Source organism: Synchiropus splendidus, chromosome 4 (genome assembly GCF_027744825.2).
Source record: "Synchiropus splendidus isolate RoL2022-P1 chromosome 4, RoL_Sspl_1.0, whole genome shotgun sequence".
Lineage (NCBI taxonomy): Eukaryota > Metazoa > Chordata > Actinopteri > Syngnathiformes > Callionymidae > Synchiropus > Synchiropus splendidus.
Genome location: NC_071337.1, coordinates 3,597,392 through 3,623,251, shown reverse-complemented (window position 1 = coordinate 3,623,251; position 25,860 = coordinate 3,597,392). Strand labels below are relative to the sequence as shown.

The 25,860-nt window shown below is 45.5% G+C and overlaps 1 protein-coding gene across 1 annotated transcript in view; it reads right to left on the bottom strand.

The window, feature by feature from the left end:
• LOC128757677 (class I histocompatibility antigen, F10 alpha chain-like) overlaps positions 1-25,124 on the bottom strand; it is a 69,920-nt gene extending 44,796 nt beyond the window's left edge. Inside the window, exons 1-6 of the mRNA XM_053863156.1 lie at positions 25,042-25,124; positions 23,613-23,879; positions 22,301-22,579; positions 21,465-21,761; positions 21,121-21,237; positions 5,042-5,059 (exon numbers count right to left, since the gene is read on the bottom strand). Coding sequence (XP_053719131.1) covers positions 5,042-5,059; positions 21,121-21,237; positions 21,465-21,761; positions 22,301-22,579; positions 23,613-23,879; positions 25,042-25,093 — 1,030 coding nt within the window. The 5' untranslated portion in view covers positions 25,094-25,124. The remainder of the gene's footprint in view (positions 1-5,041; positions 5,060-21,120; positions 21,238-21,464; positions 21,762-22,300; positions 22,580-23,612; positions 23,880-25,041) is intronic.
• Between the last annotated feature and the right edge of the window lie 736 nt (positions 25,125-25,860).

The following is a 25,860-nucleotide window of genomic DNA, read 5'->3' as shown; positions in this document are numbered from 1 at the left end:
TATTGACAGAGATATTCTGATTCAGCGCCAACAGTCTGATCCAGATATCCGAGTCGTTGTGAAATGGATTTCTGAGAGTGTGTCCCGGCCTACGAGGTTTCAGATGAGGGGCAGTTCACGATGGTTGCGTAAGTTGTGGACAGAGTTTTCACGCTTGTCACTCCAGGATGGTCTGCTCTGCCGGTCTTTGACATCTTCACTCACTGGCGAGGCTCTCTGCCAAGTAGTGATTCCCTCCTCAATGGTGGAGGAGGTATTAAAGCAACTACATGGTGGTCCGTTAGCAGCACATTTTGGGGCTGACAGAGTTTGGGAGAAAGCGAGAGTCTCCTGCTACTGGCCTTACATGTTTAAGGATATTCGTCAGTGGTGCGAACAATGTGTTCCCTGACAGACTCGCAAAACTCCTACACCGAAGCATCGTGCGCCCATGGGGGGTGTACAAACAGGACGGCCTTTTCAGAGGGTGGCGATGGACATTCTTGAATTACCTGTAACTTCAAAGGGCAATAGATATGTGCTGGTGGTGGAAGATTATTTCACTAAATATGTCAATCTATATGCTCTGGCTAATCAAACGGCTCAGACTGTTGCTGGCTGCTTATTCGAGGATTATGTTCTGGCACATGGGGTTCCAGAAGTTCTGCATAGTGATCAAGGTAGACAGTTTGAATCAGAGGTTGTCCAAAAACTGTGCATGCTTTTGGGTATCAAGAAGACACGCACCTGCCCTTATAATCCGAAATCGGATGGCATGGTTGAACGTTTTAACAGGACTCTCATCAACCAACTGGCCAGAGCATTGCTTGACTGTGGTGGTGAATGGGATGACTTCGTGAAACATGTGGCGTTTGCGTACAACACTTCAGTCCATGCATCAACACGCTTCACTCCTTTCTACCTGACACACGGAAGGGAGGCTAGAACACCCATGGATATGCTCGTGCCAATTGGTCGACAACATCAGGGGCTGACGCACCCTGACTTTGTCACCTCATTAGCATTGAAACTTGACACTGTGTTCAAGGTGGCCCGGCTAAACAATATGGTCGCCCATGAGGAACAGAAACTGTATTATGACTCAACAGTTAGACATCATTCATATGCTGTTGGGGATTTGGTGTGGTTGAACAATCCGACAGAGGGTCGTTTGAAACTTGCTGCACATTGGAAAGGTCCATATCGTGTCATGTCTGTGTGTGAAACGCAGGGAGAAACAGGATTGACCTATCAAATCGGTGATGCATTTGAGCTGGACGGTCGTACTCAAGTTGTTCATTATGATCGTCTAAAACCATATACATTGCCTGTTCCTGTTGAAAACCCCATTGTTTTTTTGCCTTCACAGCAAAACGAGCAGGCTGAGTGCATTGAAAATGTTGGGATGGAGAGTGATAACCCCATTCCGGAGAATGCCACAAGGGGGCCTCCTCAGGCTGTGACTCGTGCAGGGAGACGAGTTAGGGTCCCATCCCACTTTGATAACTTTGTTATGTCTTAATGGTGTTCTGTTAATGTTCTGTTAAGATAGAGTTATGCTTCATGTCAAACCTGTCAGACATATATCATTCCTTGGTGTGTTTTAAATCTGTCATATATCAGCTAATCTGGTATATAGGGACAGGTGGGAGTAGTAGTTCCTAATACCAAGGTTCTAAGTGATACTTGTGTGTGTATATATATATATATATATATTCATTGTATTTCTGTGGGCACAGTGTTTGGAATGGTATTGCCTTTTCATGCGGTGAAACGGGGACGTTTCTTTCTTGAAGGGGGGGAGAACTGTAAGGAGTTATATTTGTTGTTTGTCTCTGTCGCTACGCGTGGGTCCGTTTTATTTTGGAGGGGTAACGGAAATGTGGAACGGTTGATTGGTGTTGACAATAAAGGGAGCGGCAACGTTCGGGGCCGCTGTTCAATGAAACTATCTAGTTCTTGAGTCCTAAATTCCTCTTCTGCAGAACAGCTCGGCTACAACACCATCAAGATCATGAGACAAACATGAAGACATGAACTATCTGCCTCACCAACACTGAGTGAGACTCACAGTGACGTTCCTGAGCCAGATTGGAGTTTTAATCCTCATTGGTGAATCTGACTTCCGCTTGTGTTGTTTCTTGATTCAACAAAGAAGCTTGGGTACTTTTCACAACTTTAATGTCCGAAGATCCAGGACAAAGTACCGAGGCACGCATCCATTGTTAATGTAAAACAGAACCTATACCGCACCTCCACCTGGTGGTCGTATGGAAATACACAATATCACAACGTCCCCTCCTTTTGAGAAGTAAACAGTGTCATACATTTTTGAACCCGAACACCTTTCTCACTCAGAACCAAAGTGCTCAACATTTATAGACTTTTTTTCTTTCTTAAAGTTCAAGTCACTCCGAGTGATGCCATTCTGTTTCATTCTTCAGTTTGCCTCGTGGTGCTACTGGAACCCGTCTGGGGGCCTGAACCACAGGTTGTGCGTCATCTTTCAACAGTATTTAGAGGTAAAAGGTAAAACACCAAACCCTTTGAATAAATCTGGATATTGAGAGACCACTGACTCGCCGCTACTTTGAGGACTCTTGATCAAGCCCAGTTCTTGTGAGTCATGACCATCTGCAACTACAGTCCTTTTGTAACCAATGAGAAGAATTTTCATTCGGGTTGGATAGCAGTATTCTACCAATTTCAGATTTTGAACTGAAATCAGATGTCTTTTAATAAAGTCGTAAAATAACAATAAGGGTTGTGCATATCCTACATTTTTATTGTATAAATGGCAAAATATCACTTTGTTTTTCATACTCTGATTTGTTTCTTTTTGTGAGTGATTTTTGGTCCAATGGGTTGGAGTGTATTGACTGCACATCCATTCAGCTGAAACAATGACCCCTAAACATGGCCAGGTACATTGTTTCAAAGCTTGAATACAAAGGTAAAAATCAAAACGCTGGACCCCTGAGGGTTCAGGTCAGACTGGGTTTATTAACTCACTTCCGTCCACACATGGAAGCTTTTTCATATCATCTGGATTAATATATACTATATCACAGGAACATGGAGGAAAGCAACCGAGTACAAAGTTTCTCTTTAGACAGACATAGACTTTATTCATCCCAACATGTGGAAATACAATAGTGGTTCAGTAGCAAACAGGGAGAAGACAATAGATAATATACAATCCATCTGAACATTAAAAACCTTCTATAAAAATACTCCCAGGTTCTTAGCTTCATTTGCACAAAAGTGAACTAATGCCGACTTATGGTGAGCAAAGACAGTTTTGACTTCAGTTCCTCATCTCGGCATTACTGTCACCAGGAAAAACAACATGCTAAAACTCTTTAAACCTTGATATATTCAACCTTAACAGGGAAAAATGATTCAATAAAAATTCACATTCTTCCAAAATGTATCGATCTTTTTCAAGCCATGCCAGTGTTTAAAGCCAAACATTTGTTGACGTGTTAGACTCCGTTGTTTCATCCAACATATGGAGGAGTGAAGCACCCAGACTTGCTACACTCCACCTTCTAAAGTCTAAACTAATGGGGGCCATGGGTTTACCCCACTTCCACTCTTGCTATTGGGCTGCTACTTTACAGTGTATCACACACTGGTCGTACTTCAATAACAGAACGTCCCATGTGGGTTCAACTGGAGCAGAACACTGTGAAAAACACACCTCCACCTGCCACAGAAACTCAATGGTCTTTCATGGATGGTATTTCCATCAGTTATGAACAACTCTCTACTTTTTCAGTCAAACTTTTACTGATAGCTTTCTTCTTTCTGTGATTCTAAACTATTCTAAACCGGAAACCTATTGAAAATAAATGTATCAGATGTCAGCATTTGTCGGAGGAAACGCCAGGTAGCCCCGCCCCCTGAAAATCTGAATCGCCAAGAAAATAATGTACCTTAAACAGAATCTTGCTTCGTGACTCTGGTGCCATGCTTGATAGCATGCTACTGCTAAAGTGGGATTTTAAGTTGGTTCAAACTAAATGTTTATTCATCGCTGTATTTCATGCTAATGCTAATCTCTAGTGCTAATGCTTTGGTGATGCTAAGCTAATCGTTACTTTCTAATAAGCTAATTGCTATGAGACAAGCTCCTCTTGAACAGAGACTTGGGAACAGGACCTGAACCTCACACTAACGAGACTCCTGTGTTATCTGTCATGACTCAGAGGAGCATTGAACCTGTTGTTGGCTCTTTTTGGCCCCTAATACTTGCCCACCGTGTCTCAGGGGTCACCATGTGTCATGTCGTATTTGTCAGTACAGAAAAGATCCGTCTGTCAGTAATTTCCAATGCTACATTTGAGGTTCTTTCATTTTGTTCTTTCAGTCTTGAATTCACTCTGTCTATTGGTCTCTATTTCTTTTCGTCATACATTTACTGGTTCCATCTCTCAGTTACTGTTGTATCTCACAGACCTGCGCTTTATTGAACATCTACACGTGATTGCATGTACAATATTGCAGTCGGAGAGTATAATGGTGCCGAGGACATCTTGGTTTGCGAATGGCGTCGTTCCATGATTCATCAGTCTGGGATGGGTTGCAAAAAAACAAGTTTACACCACTGGTCCTGACTGGACCTGAAGCTCAAAAAACCAGGAGAGGTCACTTACCGGGTGCCATGGTCTGTCTATGTCTGGCCTCAGCGTCAGATCCTCCATACAAATGTAGTTGGCTGAAACAAGAAAGTTGATCTGAGCTCACAGCCTGATCACACAGGAACCATCACTGCCATCTCAGTCAACTCCTGCTGACCTCAGCAGTTGTGTGTCTCTCACTCACACGTCACAAGATGAAGGTCCTGACTGAAGCTGAAGCTCAAAGGTCCACGAGAGCTCACTTACCAGGAGAAGGAGGGCGTGTGTCCGGCTTGAGCGGCAGATCCTCCACAGAGTAGATGTTGTTGGCTGAAACAAGAGAGTTGATCTGAGCTCACAGTCTGATCACACAGGAACCATCACTGCAGTCAAGGAGGATCAGTGGATGGTGGTGATGACAGTGAAGCAGCTGTACTTACAAGATGGAGGAGCTTTGGCTGGAAGGAGAAGAACAACAGGCTGGTTACTGTCAGGAACTTGACAGGACTCACTTTCCTGCCTCCTCTGGTTCTCTGGAGACGGGGATGGCAGGCATTTCCGCCGGCAAGAGACGGCGTCTGACACGTTTACGATTTTCATTTGCAGTGAAATTACACAATTTGATGTTGCAATTATGTTCCTAATCATAGCTTCCAAGAATGGCTAACTTGTTTATTGTGTATTTATTTATTTTCTCTAAAAAAATAAAACATTTAAATAAATTATTCTTTAATTTTTAACAACCACTACAAACAGCATATTTACCATCTCTCTGCCAGTACAAAACTGAAATTGCTGGTCAAATATTTAAACAAATAGTGCCACAATATTCAAGTTATAAATATTAATTTAACTAATTTTGCAGTTCAACTTTGATTGGAAATAATACAATATTTTGGTAGCTAAACTTGTGTTTTTATTTCTTAAAAAGATCTACTTTAAATGGTGAACTACCTCGGAATCCTTCCATGAATTAATCTAGGCTGAAGTCTGGATGGGTGACATGATGTCAGTGATTATTTCAGCAACTTTATTACTATTACCGTTATTTTCCGGATTATAAGCCGCAACTTTTTTCTCGTGGTCTGAACCCTGCGGCTTATAAAACGATGCGGCTAATATATGGATTTTTACAAGGGATGCTCCAATCGATCAGCCACCGATTATGAAGGGCTGATCTCAGCGTGATTGGTGAATGCCGATTACAAAATCCGAATGTGACCACCGGTGCTCTGATGAGGCACCCCCCGCAGTGTGTGACATGTCCGCTCCTCCCTCCCTCCTTGCCGACTCGCCACTCGCTTGGCAACGGCGTGTCTAATGCGGACGCTTTTTTCAGTCTGTCATGTCAAGTTTGCATCTGCAGCACATGCATGTTAAAAGGCACCACAAATTCAATACGATATTTAAAACACCAGCACTTGACGGAGCACAGTGAGTTTTCTGGTGCTCATGAAAGTGAAACTGCAGGAACCAGGAGTCACTCGCCGGTCTGAGCGTGACATTCAGAACGCGAAGCATATTGTGTTGTGTATGGGATTAATGGACGCCATGCTGAGACTGAGCATTAGGGGGCGTCTGTATTGTTTGGGTATTGTGTGTGTTCTATCTGTATAATAGAAGGAAGACCGAAGAAGTGCGACACAAACAACAGCCGTGGTGTCGTTTCTCTCCGCGATAATGGGACGTGTGTTTCCATAAGGATTTAGTGGCAAGATATACAGTATAACATAAATTGGCGACGAGTCGTGCAATCCTGAACTTTTCTCATCATCTGAACTGCCGGTGAGAGTCAAGTGTGGATGGACGTAAAAAGATCGACCACGCACTGCATGAAGGCAAGCTACTGAGAGGAGCTAAGGAGTGAACTTTTTTGAGTTAATGAGCCAGTCTTCATCCGAGGAGTCCGCGAAGAGATTGCCGCTGCTGTTTAGTGTGATGGGGGCAAAGATTTAAGGACTTCTCCACAGTTTGGTTGCTCCCGACAAGCCGGGGGAACGAGACTATGACAATGTTGTGGAGGTTTTGTGAACTCATTTCGCTCCGAGACCGCTCGTTATAGCGGAAAGGTTCCGATTCCACAAGCGGAACCAGGGTGAAGAGGAAACTGTGGCACAGTATGTGGCTGTACTAAAAGGATTGTCAGAACATTTCTACGAGACAGATTCATGTGCGGATTAAAGTGTGACACCGTGCAGAAGCGTCTTTTAACGGAGAAAGGCCTTTCAGAAAGCAGTGGATTACGCAGTGTCGGCTGAGACGGCTGCGGGCGACATCTAGCAATTAAGCAGCTCGCTCAAAGTGAACGCCGTGTTGGCACAGAGAGGTGAAAGATGCCGCCGCTGTGGGAAAATGAATCACTCAGAAGAGGACTGCTGGTATAAGGATCGCGATTTCCATCAGCGTGGGAGGAAAGGCCACACCAAACGCATGTGCAGGAGTAAAGACAAAAGTAGCCAAGCCAAAGAAAGGAAGCCCCAAAGACTGGAACAGAGAGGTAATACAAAGAAACACAGTGCAAAAGATAGAAAGAAAAGAATATATCATGTAGAGACCAGAGAAGGCAATAGTGAAAGTGAAGACACAAAATCTGACACAGACTGTGAGTTGGGGCTATATTCTTTGCCTTCATGCATATCTGTGTTGCCTGAAATTCATGGAAAGAAAATGGAGATGGAGTTGGATACAGGAGCTGCAGTGTCATTGATTCCCTTGGAATTATACAAAAGTACTCTGAGTAAGCTGCCCCTCCAACCTACAGATGTCATATTAAAGACATACACGGGAGAACCACTGGCACCAGAAGGGGTCATCAAAGTGCAAGTAAAGTTAAAATAAACAACAGGCTAAACTGCCTTTGTATGTAGTGAAAGTGGATGCACCTCCATTGTTTGGCAGAGAGTGGCTGAGAGTAATTAAGTTGAACTGGAAAGACTTAAGAACTGTGTATAGTACAGAGCAAGTAGAAAAAGAAAACTTGGAGACGGTGTTAAAGAGACACTCAGCCTTTTTCTCTCAACAGCTAGGCACCATGAAAGGAATTCAAGCCCGACTGACCTTGAGACCTGACAGTACACCAAAATTCTGTCCTCCACGAAACGTGCCTTATGCTCTTCGACCTCGAGTAGAAGCAGAGCTGAAACGTTTAACGGACCTGGAAGTGATTTCACCAGTGGAGCATAGTGACTGGGGAACACCAGTGGTGCCAGTCAGCAAAAAAAAGATGGTACAGTGAGACTTTGTGGGGATTTCAAAGTCACCATCAACCCGGCCCTCTGTGTTGATAAATACCCCATTCCACGCATTGAGGATCTTTTTGCATCACTATCAGGTCAACATTTCAGCAAAGTGTGTAACGTCATCGCCTGCCTTGTTCCAGAAAGCCATGGACCAAGTGCTACTTGGACTGCCATATACTCACTGTTATCTGGACGACATCCTCATCAGTGGTCCTGATAAGCAGACACATCTGAAAACACTGGATGTAGTCCTGGGCAGCCTAGAGGAGTATGACCTGCACCTCAAGCATGAGAAATGCATGTTTTTCCAGGAGTCCTGGGCCATATCATTGATGCTACTGGTCTCCACAAATCTCCAGATAAGGTACGTGCTATTGTGGAAGCACCAGCACCAGGTGATGTCACTCAGCTACGTTCATTCCTGGGAATGTTAAACTATTATGGTCGTTTCATTCCTGACCTAGCTACTGTCTTGCAACCATTAAATGAACTGCTGAACAAAGAGAAGAAGTGGCAGTGGACACCTGCCTGTGAGTGAGCATTCCAGAAAGCAAAAACACTACTAGTGTGAAGAAGAAGAAGTGCTGACCCACTACAACTCAGGGCTTCCTCTTCGTTTGGCATGTGATGCATCATCCTACGGGGTCGGAGCAGTGCTTTCACACGTCATGCCTGGTGGTGCTGAAAGACCCATAGCATATGCATCCCAAACTCTCAGCAAAGCAGAGCAAAATTATGCTCAGATAGAGAGAGAGGCCTTGGCGATAGTCTTTGGAGTACGCAAGTTCCACCAGTATCTGTATGATAACAAGTTCACGCTGCTCACTGACCATCGTCCACTGACCTCCATCTTGAGCCCACTGAAAAGTACACCATCAATGGCTGCGGCTAGGATGCAGCGATGGGCACTTCTCCTGTCAGCGCATGATTACACCATCGAATACAGGAAGGGTTCTTTACATGCAAATGCTGATGGACTGTCAAGGTTGCCACTTCCTCATGTCCATCACGAGACACCAAGCGCAGTAGAGGTGTTCTACACTGCCCAGCTGGACATGCTACCAGTTAGTAACTCTGAAATCAGACGTCACACCAAGTCTGATCCCATTTTGTCTCACATCCTAGAAATGGTCTCGACTGGTCGTTTTCCAGCTGCAAAAGATGCAGATGAGAAGTATTCACCTTATATACTGCGTCGCCATGATCTCACAATACAGCAGGACTGTCTCATGTGGGGTGTGAGAGTGATAGTTCCACCTGGACTGCGCCCCCACGTTCTGAAGGAGTTACACGCAGCACATCCAGGTGTGGTGAGGATGAAGTCCTTGGCACGCAGTTATGTATGGTGGCCCGGCATTGATTCACAGATTGAGCTCCAGGCTAAATCCTGCCCCTCATGTCAGCGTGTACAAAAAGAGCCTGGGCTCGCACCTCTCCACCCGTGGCTGTGGCCCTCCAGTCCCTGGGAAAGGATACACGTGGACTTTGCTGGTCCATTTGAAGGACATATGTACCTGGTCGCTGTGGACGCACATTGCAAGTGGCCTGAATTGCATATTATGGACAGTACCACAGCTAACAGGACTATTCAAGTGCTGAGGGGACTTCTTAGTCGCTATGGCACCCCCCACATTCTTGTCAGTGACAATGGACCTCAGTTTTGTTCAGAAGACTTCAGTACGTTTCTGAGGTTAAATGGAGTCAAACACATTCGATCTGCACCATATCATCCTGCCACCAATGGTTTGGCTGAGCGTTTTGTGCAAACGTTCAAGCATGCATTGAAATCCTCCGAAGGTACAGCACCAGTGCAGCAACGCCTGGATTCATTTCTGCTGACCTACCGCAACACCCCCCACGCCACGACACAGGAATCGCCAGCCATGTTGTTCCTTGGACGCAGGCTGCGTTCGCGGCTGGACTGTTTGAAACCCAGTGTTGCTGGGGTAGTACACAGGTCACAGGAGGCACAACAACTACAGCGGCAACACGCTAAGGACAGACAGTTTGTTGTTGGGGAGTCAGTGTTGGTGCGTGACTATAGGAGGGGGGAATTAGGGGGCGTCTGTATTGTTTGAGTGTTGTGTGTGTTCTATCTGTATAATAAAAGAAGACCGAAGAAGTGTGACACAAACAACAGCCGTGGTGTCTTCGCGAAAATGGGACGTCTGTTTCCATAAGGATTTAGTGGCGAGATATATAACATATTGCCCAAGAAATAATCATTAATTTCAGCCTTTCTCAGGTGTTGGTTTAAGACTGAATCAACCGCAGCCGAATCCACTGCGGTCTTGTGTGTGTCAGATGCAGCGTTTGCGGTCCACCACCTGAATCTGAAACGTTTGCAAACGTCCAGAGTGGGAACTTTCATGAAAGAGGTTGAATGCTCTCCCTGTCTCTCGGAGCCTCCCTAGTTTTTACAGTCTAATGAGCATGCTCTTTGCTGGCAGAAATATTGAGCCTCATCACATCAAACCGATGACATCACAGGCGTTTTATTTACCTTTAAAGCGCTCAAATTGCGCTGTTTTCGCCCGCGTGTCCGCAGCTCTGCTAACACAGACGATCTACTGGACGGTGAAAACAGCGCTTTTTTAACACTTGAAATGTAAATAAGATGTGAGGAGTTCATGACTGGAGTTCAGAACATTGGCAAGATTGTTTCATGAGTCGGTCTCGGACCCCGTTTTCAAAACTAGTACTAGAGGATCGCTAGAAGTGATCCTCATGCATTTTCTGTGGCGCTGACAGCAACAGTGCACCCGCGGCTTATAGACTGGTGCGGCTTCTGTATGAAAAAGATCCATTTTCCTTCTAAGATTTGGTGGGTGCGGCAAATATTCCGGTGCGCTCTATAGTACGGAAAATACCGTGTTTATGACTTTACTTTACCTGGATATTGCCTGCCTCATGCTTGGAATGACTCCGCCAGAGACATTTGTCCCGACCTGGCAGCCACACCTGAGGCGGACGCTGAACAGTCCCATACGCACCACATAGACGCATATGTGTCGTATTGAACTCCGTGATTTAACCACAACATCTTATTGTTTTTAGACAGGCGTCACACACAGCTTCTTAGTTGTTTGTGGCACTGAAGTAGCGCCACACATCCGCTTACGGTCTGCCATTCAGCGGCACTGATTACGAATGAGTCCTGACTGCACGGAGCAGCGTGCTACGCTAATACATAACGGACGGAAGAAAAGTACTTCTCATCTCTCGATCCGTACATCACTAGTTTGAATTAGTGTCAGTTGTGAAAGTTTTCCAACCTGATGATTCCAAACATGAAAAACTGAGATCATCTGAGTCCACATCAAACCCTGAGGCCAACAAAGGAAGAGAGAAGTTCCAAGAACACCTTGACAGTGTGATCGCCCCCTGCTGTCCATTCAAACTGCTGTGATCTTTGCCTCCCATCTTTGTGTTCCAGTAATGTTGTGTCTCTCTATGATGCTCCAATAAACTCATCTGTGTGTGACTCCTCACCAGTTCTTCTTCTTCTGTAGACGAAGAACCCAGCAACCATCAGACCAAGTACGACCACAGCTGCCACCACAGCTCCGACGATGAGCCCCAGGTTCAGGTCAGGCTCTCCTGGAGACACAATGACAAAACAGCATCACCACGTCAGAGTGTGGCTTCACACAGGTCACAAGGTGAAAGACTTTGGACATGAAGGTTGAAACAATGTGGGAGGCTCAGTCCAGATCCAGGTTTCTGATCAAGTCTGTGATGAAAGCAACACACTCCAACAGCTGGACAACATTCATCTTCAGTCACACAACACACTTGGAGAAGGTGCTGGGACACTAAGAAGACCCCCTAAATGAGGAGGTGGAACTGGTCCTGAGCTAGAATGAGGAAGTCCTGCTGCTCTCCAGACTCAGCTCTTCACTTCTACGGTGAGACCATGTGACCTGCTGAGAACAAAGATGGAGGAACCTTACTGTTGGTCCAGATGTCTTCTTTCCTCAGCGGGGTCACCACGTCCTCCATCACACCAGCCAGCTGGAACACACAGCTGTACCTCCCCCAGTCCACGGATGGGTCCGACAGTCTGAGCTCGGCTCTCATCTGGAAGGTTCCGTCAGGGTTGGGAAGAACCTCTCCCACGTCCACGTCTTTGTGAAGCTCCTCTCCGTCTTTGGTCCAGAACAACATGGCTGCTGCGGGGAAGAAACCTGTGGCGTGGCAGACGACTGGAGAGGTGGGCTTCTTCTGGAGGAGAGCCACTCTTGGAAGCTCTGGTGAAGACAGAAGGTCAAGGGTCAAGAGAAGAAAGCACAGCAGTGATCTGAAGGAGGAAAGTCCAGACTGAGGTGGAGTCAGAGAGAAAGTCTTTGCTTCCCATTGTCAAACACTGGTCCCAGCCAGCAAGGGGAACAGGCTCCCGCAGCAGTCCATCGCGGACACACACAGACAGGAAGGCAGTCACAAGCACATTCATGTTTGGAGAGTCAGGAGAGGAAGAGGCAGTGAAGCCTCAGGTCATGTGACCTACCTGTTCTCAGCAGGCGCCTCTTGCCGTAGTTCACATACTTCTTCAGCCACTCAGGGCAGATCTGGGTCAGGTAGTACTGCCAATATTTGTTTCTACCCTCATCACTGTCCCACTTGTGTTTGGTGATGACAGCCTGTGGCTTTGCAGCGATCCATGTCAGAGTCTTCAGGTCGAACGCAAGGAAGTCTTCTCCATCATAAGCATCCTGACGATAACCTCTGACCAGTCCGGTCTCATCGTCCCACTCACATCCGACCATCCTTTGAACTGTGTGAACCCCTGAGAGAGAAGAGCAGCAGAGTGAGAGCTGTTCACTCTTAAAGTGACGCCCCACAAAAAAGTGCAATATTGTCCATATTGACATTTCAGATCTTGTGTGTGTTGCTGAGAGTGTGTGAACATGTGTGCGTGTAACACATGGGGGTGTATTGGGTTCCAGTCTGGTTCAGAGTCCTGGATCAGGTGAGCCATGTGTTTTGGATGGTGAGGTTTAGGGGGAGAGGCTGGGGAAAGGGTGATGACCATGAGAGGACCCCCACATTGTGAAATAGAAAGAGAAATTCAAACCTCCAGTTTGGTTGAATCGTTGTTTGGCGACTCCAATGTTGTTCTTAAAGACCTGCTGTGAACCAAAAGCATGCTGTGTGTTTCTCTCTAAATAACTCGGATCATCAGCGATGACTTGCTTCATCCAGTCCTGTTTGAGTTCAACTCTCCTGCTGTTGCTGTCGTAGCGAAGGATCTGAACGCCATCCACCAAACCAACAGCCACAAACTCAGGGAAGTTTGGAACTCCAGATGATGCAGTGTAAAAATACCTGAGTGAATGAAACACTGTGGAAAACAAGAGACAACATGTCAAATCCTCCAGGAGTCACAGCCAAAGCATTTCTCTGCTGACATGATGACGTCATCGTCATCGTCTGATGATGTCACCAAGGGAGGAAACCAAAACACTAAGATGCCAATCATTAGTCACATTGCATTTCTGACTATGACTGTGTTTATCTCACGAAAATCAATCACATAAATCACTCTTCTGTGTTTGTGTTAATTTGATCAGATTTTGTGTTGATCGGACGAGAGAATGATTCTTGTGTTTAGTGAATAATGCAGAAAACAAATTCCCTCCAGCCCCCAGAATTGCACACTAAATCCCAACTGCAGTATTGGAAACATTAAAATAAAGTGTGAAAATTGGGAATATCAATGATAAAATTAAAAAATTAGGAATATCAATGATAAGAAAGCATTGTGATGATCATGTCAGGTCTGAACTCAAATGTAAATAAATACAAATACGCCATCTCAACAATAAAGTCAACAAGAATAATCAAATGCAATGTTTACCCTCAGGTCAATTGTTGAAATACAGGCATGGCCACAAACAAACCTTTCCTGGGATCTTTTTGATGTAAATATATCTGTGTTTCATTGCGCTGCCTCGACAACAACTCAATTGAATAAATATTCGCATTAATGCCATCTGTGTCAAAGTTGTCAAACCGGTCCTCAAAGAGCTGCAGTGGGCGTGGGTTTTAGTTCCAACCCTGCAAACACAGATGGTCTCCATTGGTTGGAATTATTTGACAATGTGAAGTTACAGTTCTATATTAGTATGTGAGATATGATTACTGAAGAAACAAAGGCACAACTGCCTCCCGGTATAAGTGAAAGTAAAGACGATCAGCAAAAGAAAACCAGTCCTGAATCCCTTCCAACATCGACACATCAAGCGACTTTGTTACGCATTTACCTGCAGCAGCATCGTGGATCTCCAGGAGGAACAGAAGAACCAAAAGTCTCATCTTGAGCCCATGTTGAATTTCCCCACTGTGGTACTAAAGACGTCCATCTTATCTAATCTAATGAACTGGAGATCAACGTTGCAGGCTCCTTGCACAGACAGGGAACAGTGTCAACATTCGAAGCTCTGCCTCCACCAGTCAAAACAATTAGTTCAGTGAGCTGAGCAAGGTGAAGCGAAGATACAGTGTTCAAAGGGTATTGCACCAAATATAGTGATCAAAATTTAATTGTCTTTTAAGACCACAAAAATGGGTAATTCTGTGTATGTAACAGTTTATTTGAATTAATATATCATTAATATCAGAGAATATTCATGAATTCTTTTTGTTGAATATGTATTTTCACGTCCAAGATCATCAACAATAAACAAAACCATGATCACGTTAGACACCATCGAGATCATGAGACAAACATGAAGACATGAACTATCTGCCTCACCAACACTGAGTGAGGCTCACAGAGACGTTCCTGAGCCAGATTGGACCTTTAATCTTCATCTGTGAATCTGACGTCCACTGGCTTCTTTCTTCTCAAACTAATGAGGGCTGCGCTCCGAGTCACCGTCAGATGACACGTCTCCCATGAGGGAAGATGAATTCAGACACTTTGTCTTTCCATCATGACTCATGTTCACAGGTGAAGGGAGGAGGCTCTGTTCCATATCACTTTCCTGTGTCCAGGACTCATGAAGCCTGAAGCCTGATGCTGGTTTAATATCACACTCTGGAGCGACTGTGAGGCGTCGCTGAGGAGCGTCACGTGACTCTTGTGAGGGAAAAGTTATTGTTTCTGTTCAGACTAATGGAACGTAACTGGTGAAGGCTGCCTCATTGTTTTTTGTTAAACCATTCCTCCTTGTGATCAGAACTCTGAGCGCAGACCGAGCGTCTCACAGATGCTCAGGGTTGTTGCTACATTCTTGCTCATTATCTCCAATGTTATTGTGTCCCCCTGCCGTCCAGAGATGAAAGTGTATGAAGTGTTTCAACTTCATATAGCGAACTTGTCTTCTCACTCTCTGTGCAAAGATTCTTCAATAAGTATCCATAAAAGACAGTTCTCTCTTTATTGAAGTCAAGAAATTCCACACCAAACTTGGTGTCAGAAGTGGGATCCCAGGACGATGGCTGGACCAGTGGCAGACGTGGGTAGTTCACCCAGGATTACAATGACATCCTTCCTCTTCACCCTTGTCTTCAACGCCTTCTTTGGCCCCCACTGTGCCTCCCTCCCTCTCAGCGCAGAAAGAATGGGGGCGCCTGAATGGCAGCGGCTTCCCTCATCTGCACTGGGAGTCCTCCATCCCAACTGCCTCCCCCATCCGATATGTGCAGTCCTTGAGTTCTGTTGTTGTGTCTTCGATGTGCTCATGTGCTGAGGTGTTTTTTTCCGATACCCACACTGCGCCCCCACTCACAGGAGCTGAGTTTGGGAGTTGCTTTTGTTCTCCCTCCTCCTTGTGTTCTCTATTCTTACTGTGATCGCTACTTCTGTCCTCCCTGTTATGTCTTGTTATGTCGTGTCGGACGGGAGTTCAATTTCGTTGTTACTACTTGTGGTACACTGACGATAAAGGCTATTCCATTCCATTCCTCTGACCCAAAATCAATGAAGGATGGGAGGAACGACTGCTTCTGGATCAGATGTCACCTCAGGATCCATCCAACAATGCAAACGCCAAATTACAGTAAAGCACAAATTTTGTACGCATTGAAGCTGAGAGTTCTCTGTTTTTAACTGGTACCACAGCTGAACTTTGGGTCAGGGATCCAATGCGAAGACCAGATCGGGGCTCTCGGTTGCGCAAAGGTAAAAGAGCTCTAATCTGAGTTGGGGACTCAGATGTGAAGTCTGGGATTTCACATCTGTGAATGACAGAAGCGCTCACCTGAGTGAGGGATTCAGATTACAGACAAGGTCTGGGAGCTGTGTCGCATTCACTGTTAAAAGCAGTGCTTCCCTGAGTCGGGGACTCACCGTAAAAGACCTGTGTTCAGTGGTTAACAACGAGAAGTTTGTTTTGTTTTTTGTTTTGTTTTTGTTTTATGAAAAAGAGAATAATGGGTAACAACAAAAGTGAGATGGAGGAGTCAAAGTGTACAGCTCCATGTATGAAAATCATGAAAGACAAATACAGGGATGAATGTTTGGAGTGTGTGTGTGAATGGGTGAATAATCTTGGGTTTCCTGAGAACGGTACATTGAGTGTGAATGAATTGTAAATGTTGAGAAACAGACAGAATGGAAAAGTTGAGAAAATGAGTAAAAACAAAAGAAAATTGAAATGGGGAGTGTGAGTTTGAGAAACACCAGAAATCTTTTAAAATGTGGATGGAAGAGGCTCAATGTAGAGAGGCCAAAGAAAATAAAACAGGCCCAAAGTGTGAAAAATGTGCTGAAATGCAGGGAAAGTGTGAGGGACTGCAAACTGATGAATGCTTCTCTGGTCTTCATCCAAGTGCCTCTGACACACAAAAGGCACCATGTTGCGGCTCCATTGCCGATCGCTCCACCCACTGCTGTCTAACCCCAATTCAAGGAGCTCCTCCTATCGCTCCCCTACACGACATCCCTGCAGGAGTGGTGACAAGATCCAGGGCAAAGCAACACCAAGAATCACCACTAGATGACGCCAAACCACCTGTCCTCACCTCCGCATCACCTGGTCACTATGACTTTGACACCACACCGCTTCCTAAGCTGAGCACACGATGACACTTCTCACCTGAAGGCTCTTCAGAGGGTAACACAAAATATAATGCCATTGTTATTCAAAAGATTTTGTGTGTTTCAGTGACTTCTCTTGTATGATAATTTACTTTAAACCCTAAGGGGCTTGGTTTTTCTGATGTGATTCTGAGATTTTACTTACTTTTATATTTACTCACATTTATGCATTTTTTAATATTTACTTTTACATTTTACTTACATTTATTCTTACCACTTACAGTGGGTTGAAAAACTATTCATACACCTTGAACTATCCCACATTTTGTCACATTCCGACCACAAACATAAATATATTTTATTGGCATTTTAGATGAAAGATCAACATAAAGCTTTCTGTTCTGTAAAGATTTCTTAAAAATAAAAAACTGAAAAATGTGGCGTGCAAAAGTATTCAGCCCCCTGTGTCAATACTTGGTGGAACCTCCTTTCGCTGCAATACAGCTGCAAGTCTTTTGGGGTATGTCTCTACCAGCTTTGCACATCGAGAGACTGGATTTTTGCCCATTCTTCTTCGCAGAACAGCTCAAGCTTAGCAAGATTAGATGGAGAGCATTTGTGAACAGCAGTTTTCAGATCTTGCCTCAGATTCTCAATAGGATTTAGGTCTGGACTTTGACTGGGTCATTCTAACACAGGAATATGTTTTGTTTTAAACCATTCCATTGTAGCTCTGGCTTTACGTTTAGGGTCGTTGTCCTGCTGGAAGGTGAACTTCCGCCCCATTCTCAAGGCTTTTGCAGATTCCAGCAGGTTTTCTTCCAGGATTGTCCAGTATTTGGCTCCATCCATCCTCCCATCAACTCTGACCAGTTTCCCTGTCCCCGCTGAAGAAAAGCAGCCCCACAACATGATGTTGCCACCACCATGTTTGACAGTGGGGATGGTGTGTTGACAGTGATGTTTTCCTCCACACATAACGTTTTGCTTTTAGACCAAAAAGTTCCACTTTGGTCTCGTCTGACCAGACACCTTCTTCCACACGTTTGCTGTGTCCCCCACATGGCTTCTGTCAAACTGCAAACCAGACCTCTCATGGCTTTCTTTCAACAATGGCTTTCTTCTTGCCACTCTTCCATGAAGGCCAGATTTGTGCAGTGCACCTGAGCTGTGGATCCCTGCACTTCCTCCAGAGTTACCGTGGGCGTCTTGGCTGCGTCTCTGATCAGTGCTCTCCTTGTTCACCATATAAGTTTTGGTGGATGGCCATGTCTTGGCAGGTTTGCAGGTGTGCCACACTCTTTCCATTTCTTGATTATGGATTGAACAGTGCTCCGTGAGATGTTCAAAGCTTGGTAGAACCTAACCCTGCTGTAAACTTCTCCCCAACTTGATCTCTGACCTGTTGTGTTCCTTGGACTTCATGATGCTGTTCACTGACCGGTGTCCTCTTAGCAAACGTTTGAGGCTGTCACAGAACAGCTGTATTTATGCTAAGGTTAGATTACACACAGGTAGGCTCTGTTTAATCATTAGGTCGACACCTGATCATTATTTTTTCAAACCACTGTAAATATAATTTATATATTATCATGCACTTAATCTCATTTAATCTCATAATCAGCAGTGTTTATCATTTAACAATACAAACCATGGACAGCAGAGCAGTCAGTCCACGTCGCACATCGACTGACTGCTCTGCTGTGGCTGGGAAGAAAACAGAGTTCTTTGCTGCTGCATGTTAGTTTCAGCTCAATATAAGAATATCTCATGAGACCTGTTCACTCCAGAGAGTGATAATCCACAGCCAAGTGTGTTTCATCATAACTGGTGTCCAGAACTGGTGCCAGATGAAGCCTGAAGCCTGAGGCTGGTTCAACATCACACTCTGGTTTGACTCTGAGGCCTCACTGCTGCGAGCTGCAGGACACTTGGGGGAACCATCCATCAACTTCCACTAACATCCAGACAGATGTGAACATGGAGAGAGAGCTTCATACACATGTGTCAAAGTCAGGCTCTGGGGGCAACATACGGCCCTCAGTGATGTCTGTCAATGTCCCACCTGCACTGCAACAGCTGAAGCTCCTGGTGAGAATCACAGTTGGAAACACAATGAACCACTGTATCACACAGCTGCTGCAGAAGGAGATGACAAATGAAATGACAGGTAGAAACCGGACTCTTCCTCATTGTTACCTTTTAAACCTCATCTGATCCAAACGCCACCTCACCTGTTGATCTGGTTACAACCAGAGCTGAGTTGGTTCAGTCCAGTCCAGTTGAGGATCAGGAAACCAGGCTGGTGACTTGTCCCAGGCTCCACTTTCAGTTCACTGTGTTTTCAGTTTAACCAACGAGAGTCATGAATTTTCCAAGATTTTCTTTCAAATGTTTTAAACTATTTAACACAGAGAAATTGAAAGGAAAATTCTAGGGTCAAAAATGAAATAGAAAAGTAAATATTACCTACGCTAACTGTATTTCAATGACCAGAATGACAATTTCCCCTGAGAGAGAGATTTGAGGGAAAAATAACAATTAAATCCCACTTCTGTCATGTTCTCTCTTCTTCCAAACAGCTGTCTTGTCTTGTATGACCTGAAGTGACCCCAACGCTCTCTGAGGGCCTCCAGTCTCCTCCTCACTGGTTCACATCAGCGTGAATGAGCTGCTGCTTCTGTGTTGCCATGTGTCGGCTTCATATTTGGCTCAGTGTCCCTGAAACAGGTCCGTGTGGAGCTCGCAGGGACAAGAAGCTCCGCCTCCTTCGCTCCCTTTTCTTGACGTATATGTTTCAGTGATGAATGTGAGTCAAGTCTTTGGTGACTCATTCACTCTCATGTGTCCTTCACATGAACAACATCTTCAAAGTGTCTTCACAGAAAGGAGGGATTCAAGACTCGGTCAGATTATGGGGTGAGTTTATTGAAGCGTCACACAAGCGGCTGAAGCTTCAGTGGAAAAGAAAACAGGAGAGAAAACCCAAATATACACTGTTGTTCACATGAAAACCATAAAACATAAACCATCAAGAGACAATAAAAATAACCCAGCGCTGATTGAGAGATGAAATCATTTCCAAAGCTACAAAGCCACATTCATTCATGAAGCCACGATTCTAAATGAGGGTCCACGACCTCTGACCCTCTTCCCCAGCTGAAGCTCGGCTCAAGTTCACTGCTGCACGACAAGAATCCAAACCCCTGGAGCTGAGTTGATCACAGACTGGAGGGTCCAGGTGATGGATCAGAGAGGGTAATGTCATCCAAGTGACTCACTCTGGGAAGGAAGAGAGAGAATCTGGACTGAAGAACTGGAGGAAGCAGAGGAAACAGTCTTGTTGTTCATGGGTGAAATGTTCCTGCTCCAGCATCACATGACCTTCACTCAGCTGGAGAAGACGTCACCATGAATGAAGGGAAGACTTCCTCAACACACACATCTCACTCATCCTGACCTCCATCTTGGGGAGAGACCAGTCGATCAGAAGCACTGGGAGCTGAAACAGAGGAAACAATGTGAGCTCCTCACTCTCAGCTGCAATGGCTTCCAGAAACTGAGGAGAAAAAACAGTCTTCTCTGTTAGAGTCATTTTGTGTGTTGTGCACGGTGGATGAGTGGTGTGACTGCTCGTATGCGACGTGACGTGATGTATGTGCGTGTTGACGTAAGAAAGTGTGAAGGAAGCATGAGGAGCACACTAGTTTCTGACCGTGCTGTCGTTATTTGTTGTTTGGAATGCCGCAGTTGTTTTGTTATCAGCAGATGAAGGATCCAATAAATCTTATCAAAAAGAATAACTGGATATTTTCTCATCACGGAAGACACGCGTCAGCTACAGGCTCTACTTCCATAACAAGTGTGTTTGGGAAAGGAATTGACGGAACCACAGTTACATTCTCTTCTCAGTCAACACCTGCTGACCTCAGCAGTTGTGTGTCTCTCACTCACACGTCACAAGATGAAGGTCCTGTCTGAAGCTGAAGCTCAAAGGTCCACGAGAGCTCACTTACCAGGAGAAGGAGGGCATGTGTCTGGCCTCAGCGACAGATTCTCCTCAGAGGTGTTGTTGGCTGAAACAAGAGAGTTGATCTGAGCTCACAGCCTGATCACACAGGAACCATCACTGCAGTCAAGGAGGATCAGTGGATGGTGGTGATGACAGCGAAGCAGCTGTACTTACAAGATGGAGGAGCTTTGGCTGGAATGAGAAGAACAACAGGCTGGTTACTGTCAGGAACATGACAGGACTCATGAGACAATAATCGCTGAGCATCTGTGTGTGACTCCTCACCAGTTCTTCTTCTTCTGCAGACGAAGAACCCAGCAACCATCAGACCAAGTACGAGCACAGCTGCCACCACAGCTCCGATGATGAGCCCCAGGTTCAGGTCGGGCTCTCCTGGAGACACTATGACAAAACAGCATCACCAAGTCAGAGTGTGGCTTCACACAGGTCACAAGGTGAAAGACTTTGGACATGGAGAAGGTGCTGGGACACTAAGAAGACCCCCTAAATGAGGAGGTGGAACTGGTCCTGAGCTAGAATGAGGAAGTCCTGCTGCTCTCCAGACTCAGCTCTTCACTTCTACGGTGAGAGCATGTGACCTGCTGAGAACAAAGATGGAGGAACCTTACTGTTGGTCCAGATGTCTTCTTTCCTCAGTGGGGTGACCACGTCCTCCATCACACCAGCCAGCTGGAACACACAGCTGTACCTCCCCCAGTCCACGGACGGGTCCGACAGTCTGACCTCGGCCCTCATCTGGAAGGTTCCGTCAGGGTTGGGAAGAACCTCTCCCATGTCCACGTCTTCGTGAAGCTCCTCTCCGTCTTTGGTCCAGAACAACACGGCTCCTGCGGGGAAGAAACCTGTGGCGTGGCAGACGATTGGAGAGGTGGGCTTCTTCTGGAGGAGAGCCACTCTTGGAAGCTCTGGTGAAGACAGAAGATCCAGGCTCAGATGAGTTCTCTACACCAGCGACACCAGGACCTTCTTCATATTGTTGCTGAGTCATGCTCTGAAGATTCTCTGCCTCACAATCTTGTGGACTGAAGTTGTGTGTCAGTGTGTGGTGTGTGAAAAGTCAGACGGTGATGGAGAGTGTTGTGTTGTGCTGCTTCAGTGGCTCTGAAAGTGCCACTGCTGTCTTTGCCTGGGTCTCAGTCTGCTCAGAAACCCATGAGTGAAGAAACATCTCCAGAGAGTCACATGTCAACGTTCAGTGACGACTGAAGACAAGAAAAGAAAGTCATGCAGCAGTGATCTGAAGGAGGAAAGTCCAGACTGAGTTGGAGTCAGAGAGAAAGTCTTTGCTTCCCATTGTCAAACACTGGTCCCAGCCAGCAAGGGGAACAGGCTCCCGCAGCAGTCCATCACGGACACACACAGACAGGAAGGCAGTCACAAGCACATTCATGTTTGGAGAGTCAGGAGAGGAAGAGGCAGTGAAGCCTCAGGTCATGTGACCTACCTGTTCTCAGCAGGCGGCTCTTGCCGTAGTTCAGATACTTCTTCAGCCACTCAGGGCAGATCTGGGTCAGGTAGTTCTGCCAATATTTGGTATAACCCTCATCACTGTCCCACATGTGTTTGGTGATGACAGCCTGTGGCGTTGCAGCGATCCATGTCAGAGTCTTCAGGTCGAACGCAAGGAAGTCTTCTCCATCATAAGCACATTGACAATAACCTCTGACCTCTCCGGTCTCATCGTCCCACTCACAGCCGTACATCCTCTGATACGTGTGAACACCTGAGAGAGAAGAGCAGCAGAGTGAGAGCTGTTATCAACACACGCAAGTTAGTGTGACTAACTTTTGGGGAACATCCCATTGACATCATGCTTTCCCTCGTCTCTCACGCTAAACCAAGGCTCCTTCTTCTGTTGCTGAGAGGTTTTCACTGAACAAGCAGAAGCTCACAGCAGCATCCTGACTCAGTCCTCCACTTCACCTCCACAAATCAACTCAAGTGTTGAGGATGTTTGGACTCGGTGGGAGGGAGAGAAGCTTCCAGTGGAACCAGTGAAGATCAAGAGATCCAGAGGTTCTTTGAGGAAGTGAAGACTGAGTGGATTCTGTCTCATGTTGCTGTGTTTGTTCAGTCCAAGTCTCTGATGTTTAGAAGCAGCAGCTGTTTCTAATGTCACTGAGAAATCAATGGCAAGTCAGGTGGGGCCTCTTTACAGTGGAGTGAGATGGGAACTAGTGACCCTGAGACAGAAGCTCTTGGACCATGTGACGGCTTCTGACCTGACCTGTGTTCCTGCTTGCTTTCCTGACAAACTAGGAGGCAGCAGTGAGTTGGGAGTCTCAGCATCTGAACCTGACGTCTCCCCAAAGCTCTTTGAGGAGCAACAGGTGGTGTCTTCCTCTGTTCCACCTCTGCTTCTGCAGGTGTTCAGAAGTGAGGAAACATCTGAGCCTTCATGCAGAATGGAAGGTCAACGGTCCAAACTGCAGCTGAGAGGAGAACCTTGTTCCTGATGAGAACCTGAAGCCACATTGTTGTCTGCCGATCATCTGGTCAGGTCTGGTCTTCAGGTTTCCTCTGTTTGGATTCATCTCATATTCTGTGGGGTCCCCACTTGCCGGTTCCCAAAAGGTTAAGCCTCAATTGGAAGATTAAAACTTAAGAATAACTGGGTTTCAGTCCTGGTTCAGGTTAGACGTGTTCTGGATGGTTAGGTTTAGGGGGAGAGGCTGGGGAAAGGGTGATGGCAATGAGAGGTCCCCACAAGGATGGTGTAATAACCATGTGTGTGTGATAGAAAGAGAAATTCAAACCTCCAGTTTGGTTGAATCGTTGTTTCAAAACACCAATGTTGTTCTTAAACTCCTGCTGTGAACCAATCAGCCCCTGTGTCTGTGTCTCTAAATAACTTGGCTCATCAGCGATGACTTGCTTCATCCAGTCCTGTTTGAGTTCAGCTCTCCTGCTGTTGCTGTCGTAGTGAAGGATCTGAACGTCGTCCACCAAAACAACAGCCATGAACTCAGGGAGGTTTGGACATCCAGATGAGCCAGTGTGAAAATACCTGAGTGAATGAAACACTGTGGAAAACAAGAGACAACATGTCAAATCCTCCAGGAGTCACAGCCAAAGCATTTCTCTGCTGACATGATGACGTCATCGTCCGTCTGATGATGTCACCAAGGGACGAAACCAAAACACTACCATGCCAGTCACATTGCATTTCTGGCTATGACTGTGTTTATCTCACGAAAATCAATCACATAAATCAGTCTTCTGTGTTTGTGTTAATTTGATCAGATTTCCTGTTGATCGGACGAGAGAATGATTCTTGTGTTTAGTGAATAATGCAGAAAACAAATTCCCTGGGTTCTTTTTGAGGTAAATATATCTGTCTTTCATTGCACTTCCACGACAACAACTTGTTCGTGTCATCTGTCACCATCTACGACCCCTGGCAAAAATTATGGAATCACCAGTCTTGGAGGATGTTCATTCAGTTGTTTAGTTTTGTAGAAAAAAAACGAGGATCTCACACATGACACAAAACTTAAATAATTTCTTTAAGAAACTTTTTTACCTTTTTTAGACCAAGCAGAGGGGAAAAATATGGAATCACTCAATACTGAGGGAAAAATTAAGGAATCATGAAAAACAATATTATTGAGATTGAGATACATCTTTAGATGAAGGAGCAGATCTAATCTGATGCAGGTGGGAAAGGAAATTGAATTGGTGATTCCTTAATTTTCTCCTCAGAATCCATTTTTTCCCCTCTGCTTGGTCAAAAAAGGTAATTATTACTGACTACCACCTTTTTGTTCTTGATTTCTTCGAGTGTATCTTAAAGCAAGAGTGTTGCCATTTGAAATGACTTTAGTTGTGCCTGTTTTTTTCTACAAAACTAAACAACTGAATGAACATCCTCCAAGACTGGTGATTCCATAATTTTTGCCAGGGGTTGTTTGCCAGAGTTGTCAAACTGGTCGTGGGTGCGGGTTATTGGTCCAACCCTGCAAACACAGATCGGTTAAACCTTTGACAATGTGAAGTTATAGTTCTATATTAGTATGTGAGATTTGATAACTGAAGAAACCAAGGCACAACTGCCTCCCGTTAAGAGTGAACGTGAAGACGATCAGCAAAAGAAAACCCAGTCCTGAATTCCTTCCAACATCGACACATCAAGCGGCTCCAGAGAAGCAGACCAACATTGACATGATGACGCGACTTTGCATTTACCTGCAGCAGCAGCGTGGATCTCCAGGAGGAACAGAAGAACCAAATGTATCATCCTGATCCGATGATTCTGAGACAAACGTCGGAGACAGGAATGTGTGTGTGAACAGTCGAAGCTCCCACGCCGATAACAGGAAACGCACGTGAGGCTCGTGCGGCTCTTCTCTGCCTCCGACTGTTGAGTAAGCGGAACCAATGTTAACAAAGTTGTACACGTAGGTTTTATGAAAACACATAAGTAAAGAGATATACCAAGCCTCGTGTCTTCTAATCAATATAGAAAGAGCCAATGTAACATGGTGTCAGAAGAAAACGAATTGAATCTGAAAAAAATAAAAAATAAAAAGGGACTGTTGATCAAGAAAAGATATGGAATATGCTGAGAGGGACAGAGCTGCCAACAGGACGTGTAGAAGCAATACATAGAAAGACCAGCAGGTTGCATAAAGAGAATTGAGTGACACACAGCCATCAGGATGTGGCAGACGTGGAAATGTAAAGAAACATTTGTGGAAAGACTGTCCAGCTCGTGATGCCGAATGCAGGAAATGTCACAGAAAATGACATTTTGCAAAGAAATGCAGATGCATCCATCCATCCATCGTCGTCCGCTTATCCGTTGCCAGGTCGCGGGGGTAGCAGCTTCAGGAGGTCACGCCAAACGCCCTTCTCCCAAGCAACATCCACCAGCTCCGACTGGAGGATCCCGAGACGCTCCCAGGCCAGTGAAGAGGTCTCACCCCTCCACCTGGTCCTGGGTCGACTCCTCGGTCTCCTCCCACCTGGACGTGTCTGGAACACCTCCAAAGGGAGGCGTCCAGA